This window comes from Oryzias latipes, chromosome 17 (genome assembly GCF_053564925.1).
Source record: "Oryzias latipes strain Hd-rR chromosome 17, Olatipes_Hd-rR_3.1".
Taxonomy (NCBI): domain Eukaryota; kingdom Metazoa; phylum Chordata; class Actinopteri; order Beloniformes; family Adrianichthyidae; genus Oryzias; species Oryzias latipes.
The window spans coordinates 2,844,263-2,871,668 of NC_136253.1; the positions used below are offsets into that span (position 1 = coordinate 2,844,263).

The 27,406-nt window shown below is 39.0% G+C and overlaps 1 protein-coding gene across 2 annotated transcripts in view; it reads right to left on the reverse strand.

Moving 5' to 3' along the window:
• Positions 1–5,265: 5,265 nt before the first annotated feature.
• Positions 5,266–27,406, reverse strand: part of cntnap3 (contactin associated protein family member 3) — a 195,534-nt gene continuing 173,393 nt past the window's right edge. For both annotated transcript variants that reach the window (XM_023965219.2, XM_023965220.2), the window contains exons 19-24: positions 24,433–24,657; positions 23,489–23,622; positions 19,109–19,196; positions 12,200–12,418; positions 8,988–9,059; positions 5,266–6,723 (exon numbers count right to left, since the gene is read on the reverse strand). In XM_023965219.2, the coding sequence (XP_023820987.1) occupies positions 6,527–6,723; positions 8,988–9,059; positions 12,200–12,418; positions 19,109–19,196; positions 23,489–23,622; positions 24,433–24,657 (935 nt within the window). In that variant the 3' untranslated portion in view covers positions 5,266–6,526. The remainder of the gene's footprint in view (positions 6,724–8,987; positions 9,060–12,199; positions 12,419–19,108; positions 19,197–23,488; positions 23,623–24,432; positions 24,658–27,406) is intronic.

Sequence of the window (27,406 nt, forward strand, 5' to 3'; positions counted from 1 at the left end):
GACATTCATCTTAAAGCTTAGTGCATACAGTTTCATCTTCAATGCATTCATTAAATATCTTGCTGTCCATACTACTAATTATACCCACTACTCCATCCAACATATTCCTATCTATTCCTGCCATGTCTTCCACATCTCTGACATGCTTCAGTCTCTCTTCAGTGACGGTGTCGGATTTATAATCAAATGTAATAATAACCCACTGGCTTGTGCCTTCGTTGTTGCTGTTTAACATTGTTTTGTATTGAATTGTTACATTCAATAAAGTTTGAAAAAAAAAAGTAGTGAGCGCGTGCCGCGTGGTGCTCGGCAGTGAAAGCCGCGCGCGCAGGCGGGAGAGAAGGAGAAGTGATCAAAGGTTTCCCATAGAAACCCTTGAAGTCTGAACACAGGACTAGCAGAAAAACTCAATTATGAAGACGAGGTAAATCTACACGTTTTCGCAAAATTTACTTTATTGAAAAAGGTGAAGAATGTATAAACCGTTAGATATTTTAGTGGCCCGAGCGGACAAGTAAAAAATAAAGTCTTGTGGTCCGCACTGCTCGAAAAACAGGACCGGGCCAGCGGACAAATGGCTATGTCGAGCCCTGATCTGTATAAATGAGGCTGTATAAGTGAATCCGGAGTGTAAACCTTTATGAACTTTAGGAGGGTTAAAGTTGTTTTTTTTCTGTTTTGATTGTAGTTTTTTTTGTCTGTGTAAATAAACCAATAAAAGTGTCAAATCTGACAGAAACCAACAAATGAGAGTCTGATCAACTCTTCATTTTGACAGAAACAACAGAGAAAAACTAACATAAGTGCTCCAAATGTAGTTTCAAAGCAGCTGCACAGATAAAGTGTCATCATCTTCTGGAGAAAGGAGGTCATTGTGCTCTGGTTGCACTTTAACACTGACACAGGTCCAAGGCTTCAAGCACAGCTCAGATCGATAGAAACTAAAAGGAGGTGAGCAGCACAGAATCCCGGGAGATCCGTCTTCAGATGAAATGTCAGCACTTGGAGGTTTGTTTTCCAGCTTACACTGATATTTTCAGGCCTCACAAGCTGGAAATGTCGAATGTGGCAGCCTGACAGCAGAGGCCAACAGAACAAGTGGCGTCCCTGCGGTGCTTGGGTGGATGAATCCACCAAACCACGGCTGTGTTTGCCATCATATCTGGAGTGATGATGAACACAAAAGAGTGGGAATTTAAATGAATGGAGGAGGGATTAGTGGTGTCAGGAGTCATCATCCTCGGGTGTTTGAGCGTTTAGAAAGAAAGCGCAGAGGCTAAGTGTCTCTTCACACAGAAGTGCTGCGGCAGCCTCTGGGCTCTCTGTAGTTCTGTCGTCTGTGTCTGGATCACAGCTCCAGTAAAGTCAGCACTGACGGACCACATCCTCCGACTGCACGGCAAACGTGGAAATGCATGTACATTTTTCAGGGAGGCCTGTGGTGTGTCACCTTCATGTCACCAAAACACAAACAGCTCTGGGATTTAAGCGATCCAGCTTTTGACAATTTCCTTCGTCTTTTCGGTGCTAAACCGTGTCAGTCCTCGTCACACATGTTTGAATTTATCGCCCTAGTGACTCATCTCAGACCTACAGCCAGGAAGACAGAGAGAACCCGTTACAAAACCATGTCTTTATTGTCGACAAACATCCACATTTCTCCCAAAAAATTTGAATAATTCTATGTGAAATGAATCACACCCACATCACTGTTTGCAGTTACATCAGACAACAGCTTAAGTTAATAACAAGTGCACTGTTAGAGGAAAAACACACCACTGTCATTAAAAAAGAGAAAACCTGCCCTGGCACAACAACGCCTACACTCCTTTTATGTTTATACAAAAAAAAAACCCCAATACACATCAATTTGGTCATAAAAAGGGTCGACGGAGCAAAATAATGCACTTAGAAATCTGGTTGAGCAGCACATCAACACACAGGCGACCCAGTTCCTCTAAACATCCTTTGCAAACGGAGCAAATACAAACAGAAAGAATTACTTTACTAAATAAAAGTGCATTTAATCAAATGTCTTCTTTAGGGGGAGCAATGATAAAATTAGACTAAAAAAACTAACAAAAAAGATCAAGTTTGAGGAAATACATTTAAACAATTTTAATGATACAGGTTTGAAAGTAAAGTTAGAAAACACTGCAAACATTTACCTATATTTTAATACATCTTTATACTTCAATTAGATTCTTTTGTACCATTATCTATGATAGTTCTTAATGATGAGTTTTTTTTTAAATCTATTTTTAAGGCAGAAATGCAGCTTTGTGTCCCACAGGAAATACATGTCGATTGATTTTGATCAAATTTAGATCTTTTTTCTGGATGAGGGTAGGTTGTGAGGAGGAAATGCCTCTGGTGAATGTTTCCTGTAATTAGTAAGAATTATTATTAATTGTTAGTGTGCCGCTTTTAGGTAAAATCAGAAGACCTATATCATTTTGTGGGACATAGTTTCTGCAGAGCTGCAGGAGCTCAATAATCTCTGGGGCTGTTGTCGTGGAGCTCTGAGAACTCAGAGCAAGGAGCTTGTGGCTTGCCTGGCTTATTTTCTACATCACAAATACACTCTTTTTGCAAATCGTTCTTTAACGATTTCACTAAAGCAATACCCAGAAATGCATTTTAAGCTGAATTTTCTTTAAAAATGTCCTCAATTATCAGAAAAAAACATCTTAAAAACACCAAAAACACAATTTTTCATCAAAGTGGGTCTTCAACAAACAAAAATAGTTAGAATTAAGACCATGAAAACAGAACAAAATAATAAGAAAAGTTTAAACTGTTCCCAATGAACTAAGCTATTAAATATTGTTGATCAGGATTCCTTTTTTCTCTTGTCAACATTGGTTACACTATTGTCTGCAGCTAATAGCCAGATAAGGAAACAAGGATGTAAAACAACTGAGGGTCCCACAAATGTAGCGATGTTTTAGTTCAAATATATATATATATATATATATAAAATTGAAAATACCTGGTATGTGGTTTGGAAAAAAAAGCAAAAACTCATTTTTCACAAAGATTTTACCCATTTTTTTATGCATTCAAAATGAAATCTCTCTTCAACATTGTGTGAGAAAGAAAGACTTTATGAACTTGGATGTGAAGAGATGAGAAGACTCTTTGAGCATCAGTGAGTCGCCTCTGCTCGTCCTCCTCTCAGCATCCGTTTTCTGTCCTGCTGCTAAAGTTCTTCTGCATATTCAGTGGAAGCAGATAGTAAAAGCAGCACTCTGGCTCTTCCCTTTTCCTGTCTCCATATGCAGCGTGCAATCCAGCCGTTTTCCCTCTTTAAAACTTCCAGTCTGCAATGTTCATATTTACTCATTTCAACCATATTTACTGAGCTGAGAGCAAAAACATTCACTGAAGAGGCCCTGACAAAACCAGCTCTGCTGCAAGGACAATGCACCAAAAAGAAAGAAAAAAGGTGCTCTCGGATTACTTAAAAAGTTTAGCCATTAAAGTTCGATCATTGGGTTGCCATGGAGACGATGGGATGTGTGGAGAAACAGCTGCTGCGGATCCCCTCGGCTTCTCATCCTCTTCCCATCAGCAGCGTTCCTCACACACGAGCTCGGTTCACACTTGGAGGGATTTGCCTCATTTTCTAGTGCAAATATCATAATGTGTTTTCGTTTTAACCACGTCTGCTTCACAACGTCCGTTTTTTTTTTGCCTGCCTCATTTTCATCATCTCTCCCTGCTTGACACCGAATCACAAACCACCTGTCAGATCGAAGGCGATTAGCACCTCGACAGCACATTAACTGCCTCAGCGTGCAGCCAACTGTCAGAGTTAAAAGCTTTACTGTTCACAGACATTAAGAGAGCTCAGAGAGAAGTTTCCTGCAAGCAGCAACCAGCGGGGAAGAGAAAACTTCAACAACACAGTGAGCAACCTGCGCAAGCTGCTACTGGAAAGCTCCCCAAAACATGGCAATACTTATTTTAAAAAGAAAAAAAAATGAAACTAATCAAACAGAAGTAAAGAAATTCATTTACTTAAAAAAAAAAAGAATTGTTGTGAGGCACAGGAATGGTCACTGATAAAGAAAAACATACTTACATTTCTGAGAGAAGCAATGTGCAAAACATAGCAGACGATTAAAGAAAATTGATGACAAAGTGTCATTTCTGTTTCACTGGTATCTGTGCTCATGTAAGTTATGTTCCTTATAGTTCAAGCAAAGCTAAGAGGGAATATGGAATATGAAGTACCATATATGGTGCTTCTAGGATGAAATCTATTACAAAACAAAAACAGTTATCCTCTTCATGGCTGAATTTATTTGAACAACAATATTCTTCAGTGCCTCCATTCAAGGTGATCCTAAATGAAGTGTAGTCCTGGATTATTTGGTAAATTGCAAATTATATGACATAAAGGAGTTACTGTGTTATGGGAAATAAATTAAACATTAGCAAAAAAAAGGCGTTAAGCTTATTTTTAGCATTTTTAAGACATTTGAAATGAATAAATCAAATTGATTTTAAAAACTTTTACATATCTTTATCTATATTTTGTCCTTTGGTGCATTAACTTGTCATTTACCGTTTTACTATCAACCAGTTTATTTTTCTTTGATTGGCACTTGCAGAAGTACCACTTTGAAAATCCACATCTATAATTCTGGGTTTGCAATACCTGAAGAAAGTGTAACACGTTGATGGGTTTCCATCAGGATTGGCTGTTTGAGGTCGACACTCAACCTTTGGTTGGGCCTCTACAAAACTTACAGTGGGCCAAAAAAAACTTCTTGTGTGGTATTTATCCAGGGTTTAGCTTGAGGTTGAAAGGGTGGATTAATTTAGCAAAACAAACAACAAACAACTGTCTCTTTTTACTGCTGAATTATGACCTCTGACCTTTACTGATTGGAGTGTGGTTTGCCTTTGTTCTCATGTTGTTCTGCTCCTTTTATCCAGCTGATAAGTTCTATTTCTGTCTTTGGAGTCAGTTTTGTTGGTTGGTAACTATTGTAAAATTTAGGAAATTTCCCCATCGTGGGACTAATAAAGGAATATCTTATCTTAAAAGCTTTTTACTAATTCAGATTTTCTACCTTAGAAGACAACAGCTCTCACTCTGCAAAAAAAGTATTTGGATGTCACAGATTATTATTTTATATTATTCTTAGTCTTTTTTTCTCCGTCAGTTGTTATCGTAACGAACAAATTTCCCACGTGTGGGATCAATAAAGTATTTCTGATTCTGCAAGTTGCCCCACAAATCAGACGATGTGATTTTTCTTTTTCTCCTTTCTGTTTCTCACAGTGAAAGTGTATCTATGATAAACATTACTGACCCAACTTGTAGAAATGTCACTGGCACATTCGTTTTTGCCTCATAAGTGACATTTTCTTATTTCTTTAAATAAAAGCAGGATACTTTACTTGTAAAGAAATGCGGTGTGCATTTTCTTTTTCATTCTTTTTTATTTCATTTTTTATAATCTGGATTATTCGATGCTAAAAAACGTATATATTCATAATAATAAAAAAAGACAGGCTAATACTTTTAAGAACACTCCCTTTAAGTGAATGGATGAAATCTCCCATGGGGAAAAACAGAGCTCTAGAAATCTGGAATTTTCAACACATTCTGGAAGCATTCAAATGTTCTCTGGATCATTTTCAAACTAGAAGACACCACTTTGGTCAAATCACAGTGAAATAACAGAGATAACAATAAACTTGCTCTGTGCTAAACACAATCCTGCTCGTAAATGTTGCATCAGAGAACGTGGTGGTTTTTGAAACTACACTAAGCTGTAAATCTCTGCAGGAACGGTTCATCTGCCTAAAAAGCCGCGGTGACAGTCAGAAAAAAGGAAGGCTTTAGGCAAGACACCAAAATAACCCATTAATCTCGCTACCGTACCCACTCTGTGTTAGGAACGTTTTTATTAACTTCATTATGCATCTGTCACTCACAGTAATTAGTGCTTTAAATAGATGAAAAAGTACATGCCAATTTGTTAGAAAACATTCAGAAATCTAAAATTTTCTGCTTTAAGTGGGCGTTTTTAGGAATAATTTAAGGATTAAGGTGTTCAATAAGTGCCTAAGAACCTCTGCTGAGTGCCTCGTTTAATTCCCTTGAAGCTGCAAGCAGAATAAACCGGATTTAAGAGCAGCTCCGACTGGCAGGGCCTGGTTATGGGTAAAATATTCCCTTTCAAACCAAGCAAACATTCATTTATTCCTGGTAGAAAAGAGTCTGCTGTTGGATGACATGAAGCCCTCTGACTCGGTGCAATGGAGAAATAAGTTAAACACATGACGTTTTACTGTGGCAGAACTACAACATTTACAGCTGAAATATCTACACATGTTGAAACAAGAACACCCTTCAGTGCTGTCATGTACACAATTTACAGTGAAACACAAAACTGTGCACCCATTGTTGTGTGGAGCCACAGCGTCCATGGAAGAGTGGGACCGGCTCGCAGTGCAGTGTGAAGTCCTGAGCCAGAGCGCTCCAGAAACCCCTGCACGCCGCAGGTTACAGGAAAAACTCCTTCGGGTTTTCGCCGGAGACGCTGTGGGAGTCAGCCTGGTGGTTGTAATGGAAATCCTGACTGTCTTCCTGTTTGACTTCCTTCACCTCCTGGCTGTGATACGTCTCTTTCCTCCGGTAGAGGAATCTAGCAGTTATAGCCAGGATTGTCATCACCACAAAGATGACCACAGCTATGACACCTGGAAGGTAGAAGACAATTTACAGCTTTGCAGTGGCTGGTTTGATTGTTTATGTTATAGTTGAACCAATTTAGACAAGGAGTCTTTTTGGACTGAATGGGGGTGCAGTGGTTAGCACTATCACCTCACATCAAGTAGGCCCTGATTCAAATCCCAGCTGCGACCTTTCTGTGTGGAGTTTGCATGTTCTCTTCATGCACATGTGGATTTTCTTCAGGAAATCCTCCCACAGTCAAAAACATGCTTTGTAAATTCATTTTTGTCTCTAAATGGTCTATGTGTGAATGTAAATGTGCGTGGCTCTGGTCCCCTACAATACACTGGGGACATGTTCAGGATGTACCCCACCGTCACCCAACAGTAGCTGGAATAGGCTCCAGCAACCCTGTGACCCCAAAAGATTTTAAGAGTGTTTGGAAAACGGATGGATGGAAACAATAAAAATAACTGCAAATAATCTCCATAGTTAACCTGGCCTCAACTGAAATGTCATGTTTCTGTTTCTAATGAGTCAAAAAACGCTTTCATTGGCTGTCAATCAGTCCAAAGTGGACTTAATTTTGAAGTACAGTGTACAGTGTTCCCTCATTTATTGCAGGAGTCTCCTATCTTGTCGGGATAATGCTACACATTTGCCCCATTAGCGTGTTCACAATAAAAGCCTTCAAACTCTTTTCTCCCGTGTTTGAACTCTCAAAATGTGAACTTTCACAGAAACAGAAGTCTGTTATTAGTTCTGATCGTGATTGAACATTTATGTAACTCTGAACACATCTGTACTGAAGACATAGCACAGAGGTGATTGATTGACAAGGTCAACAAGCAATTAGGATGCAGAAAACAGTGCACTGTAAAAAACAGCATGAAAACCCACAGTGCCTTCATGTGTGTTAGAGATACATGAGTTTTAACCTGAAACATACCTCTGTTTTTGGAACCCAAAGCAGTGGTTGTACACTTCTTTAGCCTCAAACTTACCACGGGAGCTAGCATAACCTGCTTTCTGGAATACCCCCCAGAGCTTTAGCTCCAATTATTTCATTCTTTTAAGTTCAAAATATTTTTATTTGACTTTTCTTATGAATAAAGACACACATAAATGCAAAGTCACAATGGCAAACAGCGGGGCTGACAGAAATAAAATTAATAGAAATGAAAGATAAAAACAAACATCCCTTACCCTCCCCCTTCCCATTCTGTCACTGCCAACCATCTTTGGCGGGATACCAGCGCACTGACACCCCATGAAGAGCTTGAAGCTGGTCTATGTTCGACATGGTAATGCATCCTGGTGACCTCGCTCCCATATCTCCTGAAATGTTTCCAGAGAAAAGCCCCACTCCTCAAAGTTCCTGCTCTTATTATTGAATGTTTACATTCTTTTGACTTCTGTAGCTTTTTAACGGTTTATGCAGTTAACGTAATTCTATCTGATTCTAAATCGGAGAAAAGCTTTGTGCTGATATGCAACACTTTACATTTGCATTTATCTTTAAGTATTCTATATGTGTGCAAAGCCGACATGAGAAAAAGATTTTCTGATTCACTCTGATTGTGTAAATGGTCAAAGAGTTACGGTGTGTAAAAGAGCTGGCGACAGCTCTGGTGTTAAATAGTTAAGTAAAATTCTTGCTTGCTGGATTTTAAAGGTCACAATGAGGATAAAAAGCACTTCAACAGGAAGTGGGATTCCAGTGTTGGGAAACTGGCGTCTGCTAACTTCATCCTCGCGTGAATCTCTCTGAGTGGTCACGGCCTCGCAGCACGTCTCAGTTAAGTCAGCTCTTTTCGCCCTGAGGATGAGGATGTTCCAATAATCTAACTTCAGTGTAAAGTGCAGAGTTTTGCACATTCAGACTCAGCGGGACTCTTCTCCCCACCCCGCCTTTTCTTCTTTATTCAAAGGATCATCTAATTGGAATTCCAAAATGGAGCTAAAATCAATTTCTCACTTTATTACTTTGGTTTTAAAACTCTAAGGCATTTGAAGATAACAGCTTTAGTTGGTTCAGCTATCTTTTGTTCGCTCAGATACAAAGTCACAAAGACATTTTTAACTATTTTAATTTAGTTGACTCTCACTTTTATGGGAAGAACTTTACTCTTCACTATAAGAGAATGCAAAGCAGAGAAATGAAGAATAAAATAGACTTTCATGTCGTAATTCCACTGTTGCGACTTCAGAACTTCTCTTTGTTTGATATTTATCTCAATCTGTAATGCATCAGGTATTACAGAGTCCAGGAGGAAGAGACAAACCGTACCTCCAATCAGAACTGAGTCCGTCTTCATGGCGTTGACTAAAGGTTGGCCTGAGCCCATCGAGCCGGGGTCATCTATAGCAGAAAACGGGAAATGATTAGGTTAACTGGGATTATTTTACCATTTCAAAAACAAAAGAAACCATAGGAAAAACAAGACTTCATTAATTACTGCAGGAAGAGATTACAAGAGCAGCATCAGAACATTTGTGTCGGTGACAAGGAGTAGCTAAGCCATTGTCCGTCATTTAAAAGAATTAACACATCTAGTCTGTTGGTTTTGAAAATGTTTGTTCATGGTTGCATCGTAAACCCAGGCTGAGAGAGTCAGGAATGACTGGCCCTCAAATACCAGAAGCAAAATGATCCTCAGAACAGCCTTTATGTCTCTGTTCAGCATTTTTCAAATCAGATTTTAATTCATCGTCCGTCTGCTGTGAACTTTGATACCATCTGTGATTCAGGGAGGCCATTTGTCTCCAAGCAAGAAGAAGAAAGTGTCTTTTTCTTTCTTTATGAAACTACTTTCCACTGTGGCCTGAGGCTACGATTCACTCTGACCCCCAATCTACCCCCCACCTTGATTCAATCTGTGATTTACACCGCGCTGAACGACAGCCGGATTTAGCCCAGAACAGCATCCTGTCATCTGTCCTGAACTCAAAAAAACACACGTCTGTCACGCATGGTCCTAGTTTGAAAATTATAACATAATTTATGTGTAATTGATCCTAGAATTAGGTAAAAATACTGTATTTCCCTTACCATAAGGCACAACTTAAAAGCCTTAATTTCTTTCTAAAAATGAGAGTGAACCATATAATGCAGAGCGCCTTATGTTTGGATACATTTTTGTTGTGTTAAGTGATGTCATAGTGAGCAAAGTCACAGTAGAGGTTTTCTTTAGTGCAATCAGACTTTTTTATGTGTGGCAAACAAGGTGGGAACTTATAGTAAATATGCTAATGGGGCTAACGTGTAGGTTTTTTTTTACAAGTTACTAACAAGGTTGGGAGATAGCATAGTCACAGTTACGTTTGTTTTAAGGGTATCATTCTGTTTTTTTACATAATGCAAAGAAGGTTGGGAGTTACAGCTATTGTGAAAACCCTATGGCTAACACTTCCTCTAACCTGGCTAACATGTAGAGTGTTACAAACAAGTTCTAGAGTTACTGTGAACACAGTTAATAAAGTCTGACTGAATGACGAACTTATCTCTGACTCTTTTGACTCACTTAATGCATCTCATACAGTAGTTCAGTCCTCCTAATATATAAGTTTGACAATAGACCATTGGTGAGGCACCTTCTAATCCAATGCGCCCTTTAGTGCAGAAAATATGGTCCAGCACATGTCCGTCTTTGATTGTGTCGTGATTTTCTGTTCTGTAGTATGTTTAAGCCCTGGTTATTCTTAGGAGCTTAGTTTTCAGTTGATGCACTTCCTCTGTGCTTTTAACACAGTTCAGTTTTCAAGCTCTTCCTGCCAGTGAAATATCCCTCAGTGTGTTCATAAATGACCTTTTCAGTTTGCTTCTTCCCTTCGTCTTCACTTTTCAGTGTTCTCATATTGCAGGTTTTTAGTTTGAGACATTCAAATTTTGATTTTTTTGAAGTGATGTTTCAGGGGATTTAATTTAGTTTACTCCATTAATCAACATGTTCAGGTCCTAGAAACAATTGTTCCTGACAGTATAGACTCTGATTTACCTTCTAACAGCTCCCACTAGATTAAACCTGTTAGCATAGATAAATGCTTGTATTAAGTACACTTTGATAAAGCAAAGTGTAGAATTCATACTCATCTGAGTGCAAACAATGAAAAATTAGAGACTTTTACAAATACTTTAGGCATTAACTACACAGAGCCAGTTGATCTAAAATAGGGTTACAGATAAAAAAGGATTGTAAAGGTGAGGCTGACAATAACCATCACCAATATTTAAACTATAAATTAATTATTATTTAGAATGGACTGCTGAAAGTCCAGATCTCAACCCGACGTAAACGGACAACAGAGCTGCTCATGAACAAACACCAAGAAAACCCAAATAACTGGAAAAATGTTAAGCACCAAATTATCTACAACAACATCAGAGCCATTTTGGAAGCCATAGTTTTTTTTGTGCTTAATGTCGTTTTGTCAGCTGTAAAATGAATATGATTAATACTAACAAGTGTAAACATAGTTTGATCACCCATTACTGTGTGGTTATACTTGGCTAACTCTAGTTAGAGTCATAACATTTTTCCTAATCATTATCAACTGTAAAATAATTCCAAGCTGCCTTTTCAACAATTGTGAGAGCCCTTGATAAGAAACTATAGCTCTTTTAGACGGAGATATGCAGGATTTAGTCACAGTGGTTCCCTGATTTACAGACCTCTGCCTTAGGGCTAACATTTAGTCTAGTGCAGTTAGGAGTAGGAAGCTATGTGGAAGCAAATTGAGTCATTTTGGCATAATTTACGCATCAGGAACAGTCAGTGAACCAACATCCCACAGCACTTCCTGTGTATTTTCAGACTGTTCATATGGTCAATCAGAAAATGCTGATTGCAGCATACATCAGCCAGGAACAGTAAAATCACTCACTAGGACAGTCGAGATCCCTTTTCTACAACAATTTGGTGGCAGGAATTGGTGGTTAAGAACTGAAAATGCAGGATCACAATGCCTGTTGCCAGAAAAACCGTTAAAAAAATAAACTGAAACATGACAAAACCCTGGGCTCAACAAAGGAGTGACAGAACAGAACAGAGTAGATGACCTGGCGCTGAGGAATTGAAAACCACTTAAATACCCCACTAAACAACAGAACCCTCACCATTAGATATGCAGAAGAGTTGAAGAAATGATAGAACATTGCATGTAAAGATTGCTTATATTTTTGGATTTTTTCACTCTATTTTTCCCAATTTTCTTTATTTTTTCACATTAGTAGCTCTCATAGAGGTCACAGCAGCTGCATTCCGTTGTATCCATTTTCTCTTTAGAAAAACTAAAAAACTCTTCCAGCAACTGATATGCTCATCTAAACAAACATTATAGAAATGTTTCTAAGACGATTACAAAATCTTGAGCTCACAGACTGAGGGTGTAATTTAAAAAGATCACTAATACACAGAACATAATTAAGTGCACACCAAAAGAAATTGCACATGCCATTTAATTTCTATCTACAAGAGACTTCAGCTTCTTTCCAGCTCTCACCTGACAGGCGGTGTGTGTTCTCAGCTGCATATGGGTTGGCAGAAGCTGCAGAACCACAACTGGACTGCACTAAAGGTCCGGATATCACAACAGGACTGTTGTTCGGGTGCAGAAGTGCGGCTTTTAGGGGGCTGACCGAGTTAAAGCGAACCACTGACAGACAACCGCTATAACCAAGGGACCCGAGCCGGGCCAGGTCTGGATCCAAGTCATCAAATCCTGGAAAACAAAAGATTTGTGTTGTTATTTAAATGAGCAAAAGTCAGAAGTTTTTCCTGGTTCCACCCCATAACTGAGTCCAAACATTAGAAATGAAAAATCTTTATGGTTTTCTTGATTACAAGTAAACCTATTATTGAAATATTGATGGTGTTTTTCTAAGAAGTGGAGCGACTCTGCCAGATAAATGACGGCACGCACCAACAGGTCCAGAGATTCCCTCTGATTAGAGTGAAACAACAACATTGATCTAATTAGTTCACACATCAGTTCACACACCTCCAGTACAGCAAAGGAACAGCTTGAAATTCTGCCCCCCAACACTTCCATATGCACCTTCACCTCTATCTGTTGCTGTCATTGACTGAACTTCTCCATCGTTCATCCGCGCTCCTTGACGGCGGCGTCAACAGCAGCTGTGAGAGCGTGCATTACCGCCGTGAGCAGCTGCATCAGTGTCTGACTGAGAGCTGACTGCGGCTTTACCGGGACACATCTGCATGTTGATGAGAGCAGCAGGAAACATCCCTGCAGCCCGTGAGCTCCTCTCAGTCGACAACCCCCCCTCAACCCCTCTGTGCTCCTTCTGGCTCCATTAGTTAGACTGATGGATGACGGGGTTGGGAGAAAAGGACAGAGAATCCACTTTACTGCTGCTTTTCTGATCCTGATCTGACTCTCTGCCTCCCGTGGTGTGACAGTGTGGGCGACGGGTCAGGCGTCGATGTGACAGGGTTAAAACATGCTGTGTTAGCGCATGCTGGACCTACAAGTGACAAAGAGCCTTGGGGACATTCATATCACAACATCTGTGGTGGGAGATGAGTACCACGCACGATAAAGACACACTCCTTTTCTAAACCACTGTTGCTGTCTTTGACTGAGCAGATTCAAAATTGCTTCAGAAAGAAAACATTTTTTTAATTATGAATTTAAAAGTGAATGTTCTGCTTTCATTACAGCAAGCACACAAAAAACAAAAAGCACAAGATGAGGTAAAAGGAATAATCTATCACAAAAAGTCTTGTACTGGATGAGAATTTTTTTTTGGATGAGAAACAATGTTGAATCGTTGGTATATTTCAAAGTAATCTGGATTAACAAAAAAAAACCACAAACGTTGATAAAGGTTCATATCTCACTCTGCTTTTGATGGAGCTGCTCAGAAGATGAAAAAGTTACAATCGAGCCAATTCCTGTTTCAAATCGAGCCAATTACTGTTTTAACTCACCGTGGTTTCAAGTCCCAGCTCACTGGAGCTCAGTGGAAATACAGACAAACCTACACAGAAGAATTTCTCCCTTTGGACTGAAAAAAAGGATCAGACCTTGAATTGATCTAATCTCGACTGACTAATCTGCAACACTGATAAATCAGTCCATTAAAATGTTTTCTTTGTTTTTTTAATACTGCCTTGTTTGGAGGATTTCAGATATTATTTAAGATATTAATTTAGTTGAGTTAATTAACTTTATCCTTAATTAATATGGAAGCGATTATGTAGCATAAATAAAAAGCAAAGTCAAAACCAGAAATGCTTTTTCATTTTCAAAATGAAGCTGCATTTTTTGACTCAAAATTAAAAAGAAAAAGCAACACACCAAAATGCTTTATCATTTTATACTTCAACACAGCTTTTTCTGTCACTTAATTAAAATGATAAATAAAATGGTATTTGACATTTCATTTTAAAAAAGGTCCACGGTAAATGTGTAGCATAATTCATTTAGAAATGTCTAATTTGACAATTAAAATGGATTAATAGAAATGCTTTTTAATTTTCAAAATGTAGCTGCATTTTTTGACTCAAAATTAAAAAGAAAAAGCAATATTTCAAAATGCTTTTTCATTTTATACCTAAAACCGCTTATTCTGTGTCATAATTAAAGCGAAAATGCAAAGAGGGGATTGCATTTGCATTTTAACATCCACCCCGCGCACCTTGTCACAATATTCATTTAGAAAAAGCCTTAGCAGATGGGAGGCGGGGCGATGACGTCACTGCTTTTCTCCGTGTGTCCGGCCGCTGAGAGACACACACACACGCACCAGGAGCAGACTGTGTTAGCGGCAGAGACGAGAGTTTTGTGATGGTTGTGAACTTCTGATGAGTTTCCACAGCTTCTCAGGACTAAGTAGCTGCATGTCCGCCTTCTGCGGTCCTCCTCCTGACCATCATATGAATTTGTGTTTCCAGTGGTGTCCAGAACAAAATAAACACTGATGCAATTCCCACATATTTACACCTTGATCTGCAGCTTCGCGGTGAATTTACTGTTTGATGACAGCTGGAGCTCCATTAACAGACAGCAGATTTCTTGATGCTAAACGTTGCTGGTTGGACCAAAAACACTCACTCAGCGCAAAGCTGCAGGAGACTAACTTCATAATGTGCTTTTATTACAGTTATGCTAATATTTTACGGCCTGCTCTGCTCGATGATATGTTTTTAAATCCGTGCGGTCAGACGACGCTAAAGTTGGCTTACGATTCACAGCTTCTGATTCGCGAGAGAGCTAAAGGAACATTCTGCTGCATTTTTCACATTAAGATTACGTAAAACCGGGTCCTGTTCAAAAACCGCTGGACCTGGCCTGCTCAAACCTGGATTCCTGGATCTTAATAAATCAAACAGCAAATTCACCGCAAAGCTGCAGATAAATGTGTAAATATCTGGGAATTAAATCAGTCTTTATTTTGTTCTGGACACCACTGGAAACACAAATGCATATGATGGTTTCTCAGATCGTAGCAGTATTTCCGCCTTCAGCGATCGTCGGGAGCTTCGCGCTCCGCTATGCGATGGCAGCTGGCGGTCCGCAGAACAAAGCTTGTCCGCGGTGCGTCCGGAGGAGGACCGCAGAAGGCGGACATGCAGCTACTTAGTCCTGAGAAGCTGTGGAAACTCATCAGAAGTTCACAACCAACTCAAAGCCGGTTTCTCTGCCGCTAACACAGTCTGCTCCTGGTGCGTGTGTGTGTGTCTCTCAGCGGCCGGACACACGGAGAAAAGCAGTGACGTCATCGCCCCGCCTCCCCTCTGCTAATGCTTTTTCTAAATGAATATTGTGACAAGGTGCGCGGGGTGGATGTTAAAATGCAAATGCAATCCCCTCTTTGCATTTTCGCTTTAATTATGACACAGAATAAGCGGTTTTAGGTATAAAATGAAAAAGCATTTTGAAATATTGCTTTTTCATTTTAATTTTGAGTCAAAAAATGCAGCTACATTTTGAAAATTAAAAAGCATTTCTGTTAATCCATTTTAATTGTGAAATTAGACATTTCTAAATGAATTTTGCTACACATTTACCGTGGACCTTTTTTAAAATGAAATGTCAAATACCATTTTATTTATCATTTTAATTAAGTGACAGAAAAAGCTGTGTTGAAGTATAAAATGATAAAGCATTTTGGTGGATTGCTTTTTCTTTTTAATTTTGAGTCAAAAAATGCAGCTTCATTTTGAAAATTAAAAAGCATTTCAATTAATCCATTTTAAATGTGAAATTAGACATTTCTAAATGAATTATGCTACACATTTACCAGAGAACGTCTTGAAAATGAAATGTCAAATACCATTTTAATTTTAATTTTAATTAAGTGACAGAATAAGCTGTGTTGAGGAAGGAAAAGAAAAAGCATTTTGGTGGATTGCTTTTTCATTATATTTTTGATTAAAAAAATGCTTTTTCATTTTGAAAATGAAAAAGCATTTCTGGTTTTGACTTTGCTTTTTATTTATGCTACAGAATCGCTTCCATAAATTAAGGCCATATTAAAAAAAACCTTTCTAGCAGTGATCAAAAAAACTCCAATTAAAAACACAAACTAGAATAATTTGCTCTGCAGACTGCAGGCAGTACCTGACTCAGTTAGGTTCAGAGAGTTCATGATTCAACAATAAGATAGAGACAAAGAGAGATTCATGGGAAAATGTAGGGTGTGTTCAAACTGGAAAAATCCTTTGTTCTGGATCTTTGTCCGCGGTTCATCTGTTACTTCATTCCTACTTTAAATCGGCTATGGTGGCCGTTTTGGTCCAGTAGTTCTGCTCCGAGGATGGATTGTGTTCAGACTGAGGAATCTCACAGCGGGACCACCTCCAAAGATGGGACAGAGAGTGTTTCCTGGTCCCAGACCAGGGTCCACTTGGGTGGATTCAGACTGACAATTTGTTCTGGATTATCGGGGGAAACAAACTATGGTTCACTTCAAGCAAAACAAATGTGTCCACTCTCCAAGAAAACATTGCTGAGCAAGAAGAACTAGGGCTTGGTATCATCAATAATTTCTAGAATTGATTTGATTCGATTCACCAGAGCCTGGATCGATTCAATCCAACATTCTTTCAATCCACTTGGTTCAATTTGATTCAATTCCATTTTTAATTTACATGGTTTACACATTTAGACAGATTTGTATAGACTATATTAATAATCTATATATGTTTTGAAAATATTCATATTAATCTGATACAGTTTTTCTTCTTCTTTCTCTTTTGGCTTTTCCCATCAGGGGTCGCCACAGCGAATCATCGTTTTCCACCTCACTCTATCATGGACATCTTTTACACTAACATTAGCCAACTTCATGTCCTCTGTTAAGACATCCATATATCTCCTCTTTGGCCGTCCTCTTGCCCTCCTGCCAGGCAGCTCCATCTCCAACATCCTTCTACCAATATATCCACTGTCCCTCCTCTGAACATGTAATCTGATACAGTTCACATACTGTAAAATCTATTAGTAAAATAATAAACCAATGAGATTGTTCACACCATACTGTGTTACACGGTTTCTCAAAAATAATAATAAACAAAAATGTGCATTTACATTGTAAAGGTTCTAAATTTGCTCATATTACAAAAATAAATGTTCTGCCTCTCCCGGTGCTTTAGACCACAAGTGGTTGATTAAAAAAATGTTACCTTAAGGAAGTTTGGAAAATTCATGCCTGTGATAAAGCTGTTCTTTTAGTCAGCAATGTATGTTTAGGTCGACTGAGCGTTACCATTAGCCATCCTATGGGAAATTCCTTTACATGTAACCATAACGACTGGACTGTGGCTTAACTGATGTTATGCATTAAGACACCAGAAAATGAAAGGCATAAAAGATCGATCTCTACTTTCATGGATCAAATAGTGAGGAAATCTAGTAACTAGTAAAAAAAACCAAATCACTGATACTGTATTTTTTGCACTTTAAGACAAACTTATTAATTATAAGGGTTGGATGTCATTCATAGCTTGTCAAACTGAGAATTTTTTAGGTGTTACTACCAAGGTTGGGGGTTTGTGTAGTCACAGGACCATTTTCTTAGTGGTATCAGTCTGTTTTGTAAGTGTTGCAAACAAGTTTGGGAGTTACAGTTATTGAGAATAGGCTGACTTGGCTAATACTTCTAATGTGGCGAACATGTAGCGTGTTACAAAAAAGTTCTAGAGTTACTGAGTACTTGGTTAATAAAGTCTGACTTATTGACTGACTAATCTCTGACTCTATTGTCTTGTTTAATACGCCTTATGGTTCGCCATAAACATAACACAAGTTTGCATATAGACCATTTGTTGACAGACCTTGTAATTAACAATGATAATAATTATGGTCCTTGGAGTCAGTGACTGCTGCTGCGGGCCATAATAAAAATAATACATTTGATTTATAAGGCGCGTTTCTGGGCATTTAAGGTCGCTGTACAACATATATACAGTATATAAAAAACAATAAACAGTGTGTGCCTCTTTTGGCTTTTCCCATCAGGGGTCGCCACAGCGAACGACAACTTGGCAATGTTTTACGCCGGATGCCCTTCCTGACGCGACTCTCTCAAAGCAACCGGGCTTGGGACCGGCACAGAAGCAGAGAAGGGAACAGGGAGCAGCCGGAGTCGAACCCTGGTTTCACGGACGGAAGGCGCCACAAACCAGCACGAGCTAAACCGGCTCCAAAAAACAATAAACAGTAAAACAACAAAAATTTAAATACATACTCATTTAAATAAAATTAAAATAATAACATGAAAAAGTTTCTGTAGGCCATTTGGAAGAGATGAGTTTTTAGCTTTGATTTGAAATGTGGGAGTGTGTCAGTGTTGTAGCGGTCAGGGGGGAGAGTTCCAAAGCCGGGGAGCAGAGCAGCTGAACGCCCTGCCCCCCATGGTGACAAGACGGGCGGAAGGGACAGAAAAGTGGATAGAGGAGGAGGAGCGGAGGGAGCGAGCAGGTGTGGCCATACGAAGGAGGGCAGAGAGATTTGGAGGTGCAAGGTTGTAATTTGGTGCCCCCAATGTGAGGAAAGTACGGTACTTAAACAGATCTGATCATCTAAATTATTAGAAATTATTGTGAAGTATAAAATGTGTGTTTGCATTTGAATGCAGAATGTGGTAAGTGCTCCCTGTGGTCTAATTTAATGTGGAGACCAGAACAGGTGCAAACCATCTGTTTTCCTGCTCACGCTCCTTCCTTTGATTTCAAATATAAACATGACTAATGTGGGGGAATTCACCTTAGGTTGGAAATAATTCCTCCACTTCAGACTTTTCTCCCACTTAATCAATCCTACTTATAACAGCTGTGTTTACTTCCTTGAGCTTGGTCAAGGTGGGTGCAGATTAGGGCCAAAACCCCCTAAAATGTTCAAATGAAGGTGAGTGCTCTCTGCTTTCAGTGGGTCTTTACTCACCATGCACTCGGCCCAAAACAAGCGCCCGGATGTCCGTGAATTCTCCACTGGATGTGAGGTTGAACTCCTCTCTGGGACTTTGATCAACCTGAAAGAACATAATAATTAGCTAGATTTTGGTTGGACAAACGGGGCTTTTAGAGGGGGACACTTGACACACTTTTCTACCTGGAAGCAGCTCCAGAGGAAACTCATGTTTAGAGTGTAGAGCTGCTGTAAACACCTATTGAGATATTGTTCTCTGGACATAGTGTACTTCTTTAGATACAACAAATCATTATTATGGAGGCTGATAAGAAGGGACGCACCTCGTATTTCACACAAAACAGAGAATAAGGCGGCTTAATGCAGGCGAGACGAGGTCACCTTCTTGTTTATCTCGCCGTGCTTATAATTTTGGCTGCTGGCTCCTGCAGAGATAAGTTTCACCTCATACATCATGGCGGGCTGTTAACAAGATAGGGAATTCAGCTGATCCAGATGCGATTAAGTTCCTTCATATTTCATCTGCAGCCGTTTTAATGTGCAACGTGTCCCCGCTCCCCCGCCACGGCAGCGTCCAGGACAGCAGCTGATATGAAGCTAAACTGCTGACTGTGGTTTTACTGCCAAATAGAATCCCATAATATTGCACCACAGAGCACACAGAGAGTCAGTGTGTGCACATTTGTATGCATGTTATTGTATTTACCCCTGAGGTTCACAGCTTATTGGAAAAAAAGAATCATGTAAAGCAGTTTTGCACCATGTTTACATTGGCTGTGGCAGCATGTTTCCACATCATACATCAATTCAACATGCATACATCTGCATGTTTAAGGGCAAACAAACATGGTTCAGGTCCTAAAAAGTGAATAATGCACGATGCAACTGCTGGTGGGCAGATGGAGCAACTCAGGTAGAACCCATCACTTCTGGGAAAATCTGTTTCAAACATCCACGAGTGATGTGTTGCATGTGCAACGGTTGGACGGTCCCTTAGTAAAGCAAACACAGGGCTGGGTGAAGCACCATTACGTTAACAAGACAAAACAAACAGGGGTGAATGAAACATCAATTTCATTAACAGACAAACATGTTTTCTCTTTATTTTTCACTGTATATAAGTTATAAGTTGGGATTTATTCTTAACATAATAATAATAATAAATTTTCTAATGAAGAGCAATTCATATATTGACTGTATAGGAGAACTTGACTGAGTGAATGAGACATTATCCATAGAAAATGGCTCACAGTTCAGTCACCCCGTATTGGAGCCAGTAATCATCAGTAAGCAGTCCAAGTCTGAGTCCATCTGAGTCATTATTTCTATGGCAACCACACTCGTCAATCAGGAGTGAGCTTGTTGGAAGTCTATACCCCTACCATTTAAAAACAGGCAACACAAAATCTGTCAATCAAACATTTTGAACGTTCAACATGAGACCACATAGTTTTATTGGCCAGATTGGTCAATTTATAACTTGAATAACTTGAACTGCAGAAAACAATTCTTAAAAAAAATGAGGATTATCAAGAACATGTTAAAAAAGATATCAGAGCAAGAATGGTTATTATGACAAAAAGAATGAGTAATGAGTAATAGCCGTTTATTTCTCTATAGAAGTCTATGGGATTATGGATTTTTGAAGCCAGCGGGTTCTTCCTTTTTGGAACGTCAGGGGGGAAGGGTCTCTAGTCCTGTTCTATATACAGTCAATAGCTTCAGAACACCATGTTCTGTTAGCAAAAAACAAAAACAATGTTAAGATGATTGTTTTATGTGGTAAATGTTTTTGTCTTTTCTTTTTCTAATTTGTGAAGCACCTTCTGAATTCTGTCTGCAAATTCTTTTAAGGCACAGGGAGACCCAGATGTGTAGCAGCGTGAAGGGTCTTACCCAAGGACCCACACTGGATTGATTATTCATTTATATAATATATGATATAATGTTCAATGCAAATCTGATGCAGTCTTCGTATTAAAAATGTCGGCTTAAATTTCAAGTTGACTCAAAAAAGCAAAAACAAAAAGTAACTATATAACTGACGATAGATAAGAAAGATAGATAAGATAGATAGATAGATAGATAGATAGATAAATAGATAGATAGATAGATAGATAGATAGATAGATAGATAGATAGATAGATAGATAGATAGATAGATAGAGAGATTTTTGAGATTATAATCCTTTTATAAATCAAATTAAAATAAAGCCACACTGTACATTAAAAAGAAATAAAACCTAGAGGGTACCCCGTTGTGGAGCAAAACAGTATGTAGTCTGTCAGTAATCCATTAGAGTTGGAACACGATGTTATTATTCTCCCAGACAGAACACAGAACTCCCTCCAGAGCCACAAACTTTTAAACTTTTGAAGGTCATCGATCAGTTTAAAATAAGCCAATTCAACATTCACACGACTTTTCAGAAGAGAAAAAAACATAAATGGAACATCCACACAACCAACAGAGAGTAACTGTTTTTTCCTCGTTAGACAAATTGCAAGTTTAGCTGTTGCAAAAATAAAATTAAGAAAGGTTGTGATTTTAAAATTATACAATAGTATCTTGACGCATAAGGGGGAGAACACGTATTAGGTAAAGGAAAGATGGGAGCAAGAAGGAGGGCTCACTATTACAAAAGAGGATTGGGAACAAGTCTGTCAGAAACAATGGGTCACAACAGGATCAAACATTTGGCGTGAATTCTGTTGGAAGAGCATAATGAGTTTTTTTTTACTACACCCTCCTAGAAAAAATACCTAGGTTCAGGTAGTAAATGTTGGAGGTGTGGCAATAATTGAGCCAATCACTTCCATATATTTTGGGACTGTGTGGTTATCAAGAAGTACTGGTCTGACATACATGAACATCTGCAAAATGTATTTTCTATTGTTTTCCCCTTGTGCTTTGAAAGTATGTTTTTGTGTAAAATTGATATCCTAGACAACAGAAATAAGAAACTGCTCTAGATTCTACTGTACCAGTAAGAAAGCAATAACCAGAAAATGGCTTAAACCTGAACAACCAACTGAATTGATGTTGTACAACGAATGTATGTATTTGAAAGAATCTCACATTCATTACAAATACATCTGGACGTTTTTTACGCTACTTGGTCTATATGGACAGAATATGTAAAGCCTATAAGGTCAGACTTTATGTGGAACGTCACTGAAAACATGTCATAGCATTTATGTTTTGAAAACCCCAGGATCCCTCACATGTTCGTTTGTTTTTCATTTAAAACTGAGAAAGCGAGAACATTGTAATCTATCAATGCAATGTACAATTTATTATGTGCTTTTTCAATAAAAAAAAAACAAAAAGAAAGAAAGGTTGTGTACATGTTCCCTTCGGACCGCATACTTAAGACCAAAAAGGAACAATGGGAAGGAAAACACCTCCCTGAGCCTGAGACACCGGTTTTCCAAGACTGTAAACAAACCCCTTAGCCTGTTACACTGTATCACCAAATGTGCCAGAGTTTCAGGTGCCCCACAAAATGCACACTTGTCTGATTGAGTTGAACAAAGTGTGCTTTGTATCTGTTTGTAGCTATGGCACCATGTACAATTTTCCATTGCAGATCAGCTGCACGTTTTTGTACAGGCAGCTTATACAGGGACCGCCAGCGTCCTTCTGGAGTGTAGCCTGTTCTAAAAACCTTAGTCCACTTGGAGGCATCCATGTCTTTCAACGACTCGAACTTTCACGCACGTGGTGTTGAGTGTCTCCTTGGCCATGGTCTCGAACTCCCCGTCTCCTGCATTACTGAAGGCAAGTCCTCATCCTCTTTCCAATGCTCAACATTCGGGGAGACGGTCAAGGACGGAAGAGAATATTGCGAGGAACCAGTCCAGCCGACATTGGGAAGTCAAAGAAAATGTTTCTACTGGGCAGGAACAGATTTCATGACATCCTCCGCCACTTTAGCCAGGAGCCTGGGACGTAGAGTAACCCGTTGTCTCATGGCTCCCAGGGGTGAAAAGCAAGTGACCCCGCTTCACACAACCAAGATTTCTCAATGCTGATCTAACTGAGAACGAGTTCAGGAGATCAGAGTCAACCAGAGTGTTAAAAAACAAGGGTTCTTTGAGTATCCACAGTCCAGGAGTGGCAGTGCCAGTGCCTCAGATAGATAGAGAGAGAGAGAGAGAGAGAGAGAGAGAAAGAGAGAGAGAGAGAAAGAGAGAGAGAGATTCCAAATCTCCCCCCCCCCCCCAAAAAAAAAAGGTTTAAGAAAATGGGATTACTTTCTGGAATAGAATCTTTTTCTCTGTCAAGCTGCTTCTGAAAGCAAAAGTTCATGCAGATCTGATAGATAAAGAGTTTTTTAAAACCCTTTTTTTGCATAGAGAGCTGTTCCAATGAGGGATGAGGTGGTTTCTTTACCTGCACATACACAGAGTCCGTCAGCCTCCTGATGTGAAGTGAGTGCAGCTGTCCGTCAGCCAGACTCCTCCCACCGCTCCTCAGCACTTCAGCCTCTTGGCTGCTGTCCAGCTTGTATCTCACCTCCAGCATGTCTTGGCAAAGCAGACACAAAGCATTTGTGACTTTTTTGTTTTTGTACACAAAAACAAATTTGTCACTCGAAATCAGTTCTACTTAAACATTACCAGTCAGGTTTAAGTGAAAATTTTGCAATTTTCAGTCATCTCTGCCACAATGGTCAGAATATATTTTAATGTTCTTTTTTTATTTCTTTGTAGTCAAGTTCAAACATGAAAGGGACGTTGCATTTGTGAACAAGAGTTATTGAAGTGACTGCTGAGGTGAAGTACTTTGAGGAGAAGAAAGCTTGACGGAGGTCTTTACAACAATATGAACCGAATGCGTTTTCAGGGCAAACACGAGAAAGATCTTGGGATTTATTAGCCGCCTCATTTTCAGTGGTTTGCACAAATCCTTAATGCCAAACTTCCCTCTAGCTTCGTCTGAGCCATTAAGAGCAGAAAAACTCATTTATAGCCACTTCCAGGAGGCTCCTGAAAGACTCAAAGTGCCTTTGAGTTTTTCAAATGATTAAATCACAAAGACATTTAAAAGCATGCATCTATTCAGCCGCTTTACTCAGTCGTGAACTGAAATATCAGCTTTTGGTGGACATGTCAGTATTATTCTTGCAGAACCGGGCCTCTGGGACACGACCTGCAAATACTTTTAAACCTTTGTTTCAAAACCAGGGAGAACAAGAACTTTTTAGCCTTAAGATGAACTTTTGAGGAATGAAAAGAGCATAAAACTACACTGTAATGGGGAGTTGGACTAACAGAATAATAAAGGATATATGGCTGGGAAAAGAGGAGAAAGCTAAAGCTCGGTGTTCTCCTTACCGTGCCTGCTGATGAGCAGAGTCAGGTACTGTCTGCGGACGGAACTGACCAACAGCAGCAGAGCCGGACTCTGGGTGGTCCTGAAGCTCAGAGAGATGTCCTCCCCCTTTGGTGGCATGTTGGAGGAGATGGAGGGGGGTGAAGTGCTACTGTTCCTGCTGAACTCAAAGGGCTCCTTGAAGATGTAGCTGATAGATGTTTCAGGCTTAAAGATGGCTGAAACTTCTGAAAGATAGAAGAGGGAGTCTTCAAAAGTTATATCTGAACAGGAGAAGGTCCAAACCAAACCACTTTCAAGAATAGTTGCAGATTTCTGAACAGTCTAGAGTAGCCAATGAAATCTAGGGACATGTCTGTGGACATGGGTTCAGCATATTCTTCATTTCCCCAAAAAGCACAGATCAAATTCATGTAAGTACAAACACATTTTCCACACAGGCATGGAGAAAAGGTAAAAGAAAGCGTAAAATGGGAAAAAGAACTTTAAATCTCTACCAGTGAATCATCAAACTCACAATAATTCAAAAATCCCAACATAAAATCAAGTGAACGTAACTTCTTGGCTCTTGGAGAAGTTTAGCTTTTCATCCTAAAGGAGTTGAACGTTGAAAACTGAAGGAGATTCAGAGCCAACATATGTTTTGAACTTTCTAATAACTGACAGAGGATGCCCTGAACACATTCTTGATGCTTTACAGTCGTGGATGAAAGGTTGAAGTGTCTTCAGTCCTGAACGCCCACGCATAATAAACAGACAGAAGTGGTTCTAATGGATTTCCAACTAACTCTGTCCATGCATCTTCTGAATGACAGCAGAATGCTGAAGAACACTGATAGTAAGGAGTGAGAAGGGCGGGAATACAGGGACAGCGGCCTTTCATATCTGATGTTGGACATCTGATGGTGAGTCACATAGACTACTTTTACTCTGTGACATCCCACACATTAGCCAATTGTTATGATAAATATCTTAATGCCCTGCAAAAACACAGAATCCACCAAGTCTAGTTCTGGGTTTGAATATCGTATTACATTTGGTATAAAACAAAACTAACTCCTAGTAGCTTTAGTAAGATGTAACAACCTGACAATAATTCTTGTTTATGTTGTTGAGTCATTTGATCTTGAAAACATCCTATTGTAAGAGAAATTATGAACTAAGCAAATCTATTTTTGCTTTACCTAATATTTTATACAGAAGTTTTCTTTCAGGGAGCGTCAAAAAGACCGGAAACTGGAAGTTTTCTTTTTACTCATGACAGCATCAGTTTAAAACAGAATGACAGCAGTTTAAACGTGAACATAGATTTATGTAAAACCTTAATGATACATTTATTTGTAATTCTGACCTTCCTTTATAATGACTATGGTTTAGAACTAAAGATTGTTAAACTGTTGTAGTGTTCAAACAAGGGGGAAAAGGGAATAAATATTCTAATCATTTACAATTCTTTCTTTAAAAAACAGGCCAATTATAAGCCATGTGTCCAACTACCAGTGTAATATACCTAAATACAATTGTTTATTGCTCTTTTCAAGATTTCATTTACTCCTGAAAGGGCAGGACATCCCAACTTATTTTAGGATAAATTCTGCTAGTTCTATTGGCAGATTTGTTTCCACTTAAAACAAGTAAAAACATCTTGTATATTTTTTTAACTTGTTTTGAGAAAAACCTTTTTTCACGAGGATTTCTTACAGTTGAAGAACATTGGTCGATATAACAGTGGCTGACAGACTCTGTGTCTGTGCTTTAAACTAAAGAAGAAAAAGATTGAGTCTGTGTCATAGAATGACAACTAAAAACTGACCAAGAAAGCAAAAATCAATTGCTGATGTGGTCCAGCATGAATCAAGTTAAAAATGTTTGAAATATGACCAAAGAACAAAACATGAAACATGAAACAGATTTAAGCAGATTGAAAATGATAGGGTTACACTGCAGATACGTTTATCTTTTTGCTTAATTTATTGCATACTTGTAATTTTATAATTATAAAACAAAGACCCAGTTTTGACGAAAATTATGTTTTCAACTTTTTTTGTGGCATTTTTCTGATGATGGAGGATTAAAATCATTGTGAATCAGGAGCAGATGCAAAACTTCTGTTTGAAAAAGATGGTATCAGCAGAAAATATGCTAGGCGGCCTACTTGCTTCCTGCTCCGCTCCATTCTGATGCATTGGAGACAAATAGATTCATACGTCTTTGTTTTCCCTCGTCTGGGCTGGAAGATGCTGTACGGCTGGATAGCTTCAATATTGCTCGCCATTTTAGTTGCACCGGTAACGTTAGTTTGAGGGGCTGTAAGCTAGAGGGAGGGCAGGCGAACAGAGAGCTCAGTTATGGGTGACAGGAAGTGGGGGCGGGCTTGTTCTAATGAACTACTGCCGCTCTGCAGAAACTCTGTCCTCGAAAACGACATAGGTTGTTTTTTTTTTGCTAAAAACAGCATAACCATAATTAAAAGACCACTGGGGACACTTTGAAAATAGATCAAAAGATGATCAGGGTGGGACTTTAAAACTGTCAAATCTGATTAGCTGAGCTCTTGAGGTGTGGCAGGTAGCAGCCCCTCTAGTCTGTGGGTGTTATCTCTGACTGCTTTTATTAACACTACATTTCACTGTACAGGAGCAATTTCCTGTTTTAGTTTGATAGTCCTGTGTTTTTCTCTGGTTTTGTGCCATTTTCCATTTTCTCTTTTTGTTCTCTGCCTTGGAACTTTAAATCGAAAAACGTCACAAGGAGAAACTTCCTGCTGTGGGATCAATGAAGTTTGATCTCACCTCTTTTTACTAAAGCAGTAGTTTCCAACTGAATCCATTATTTGTCACTAGTCTTATCCTACACTTCATAAAGCATTCTAGCATTTCCACCATTATTCTACTTAGTTCTGGATTTCTAGTAGTGGTTAAACTGATGATTACTAATCCATCATTGATTATCTGAGAGATGATCTATCAATAATTA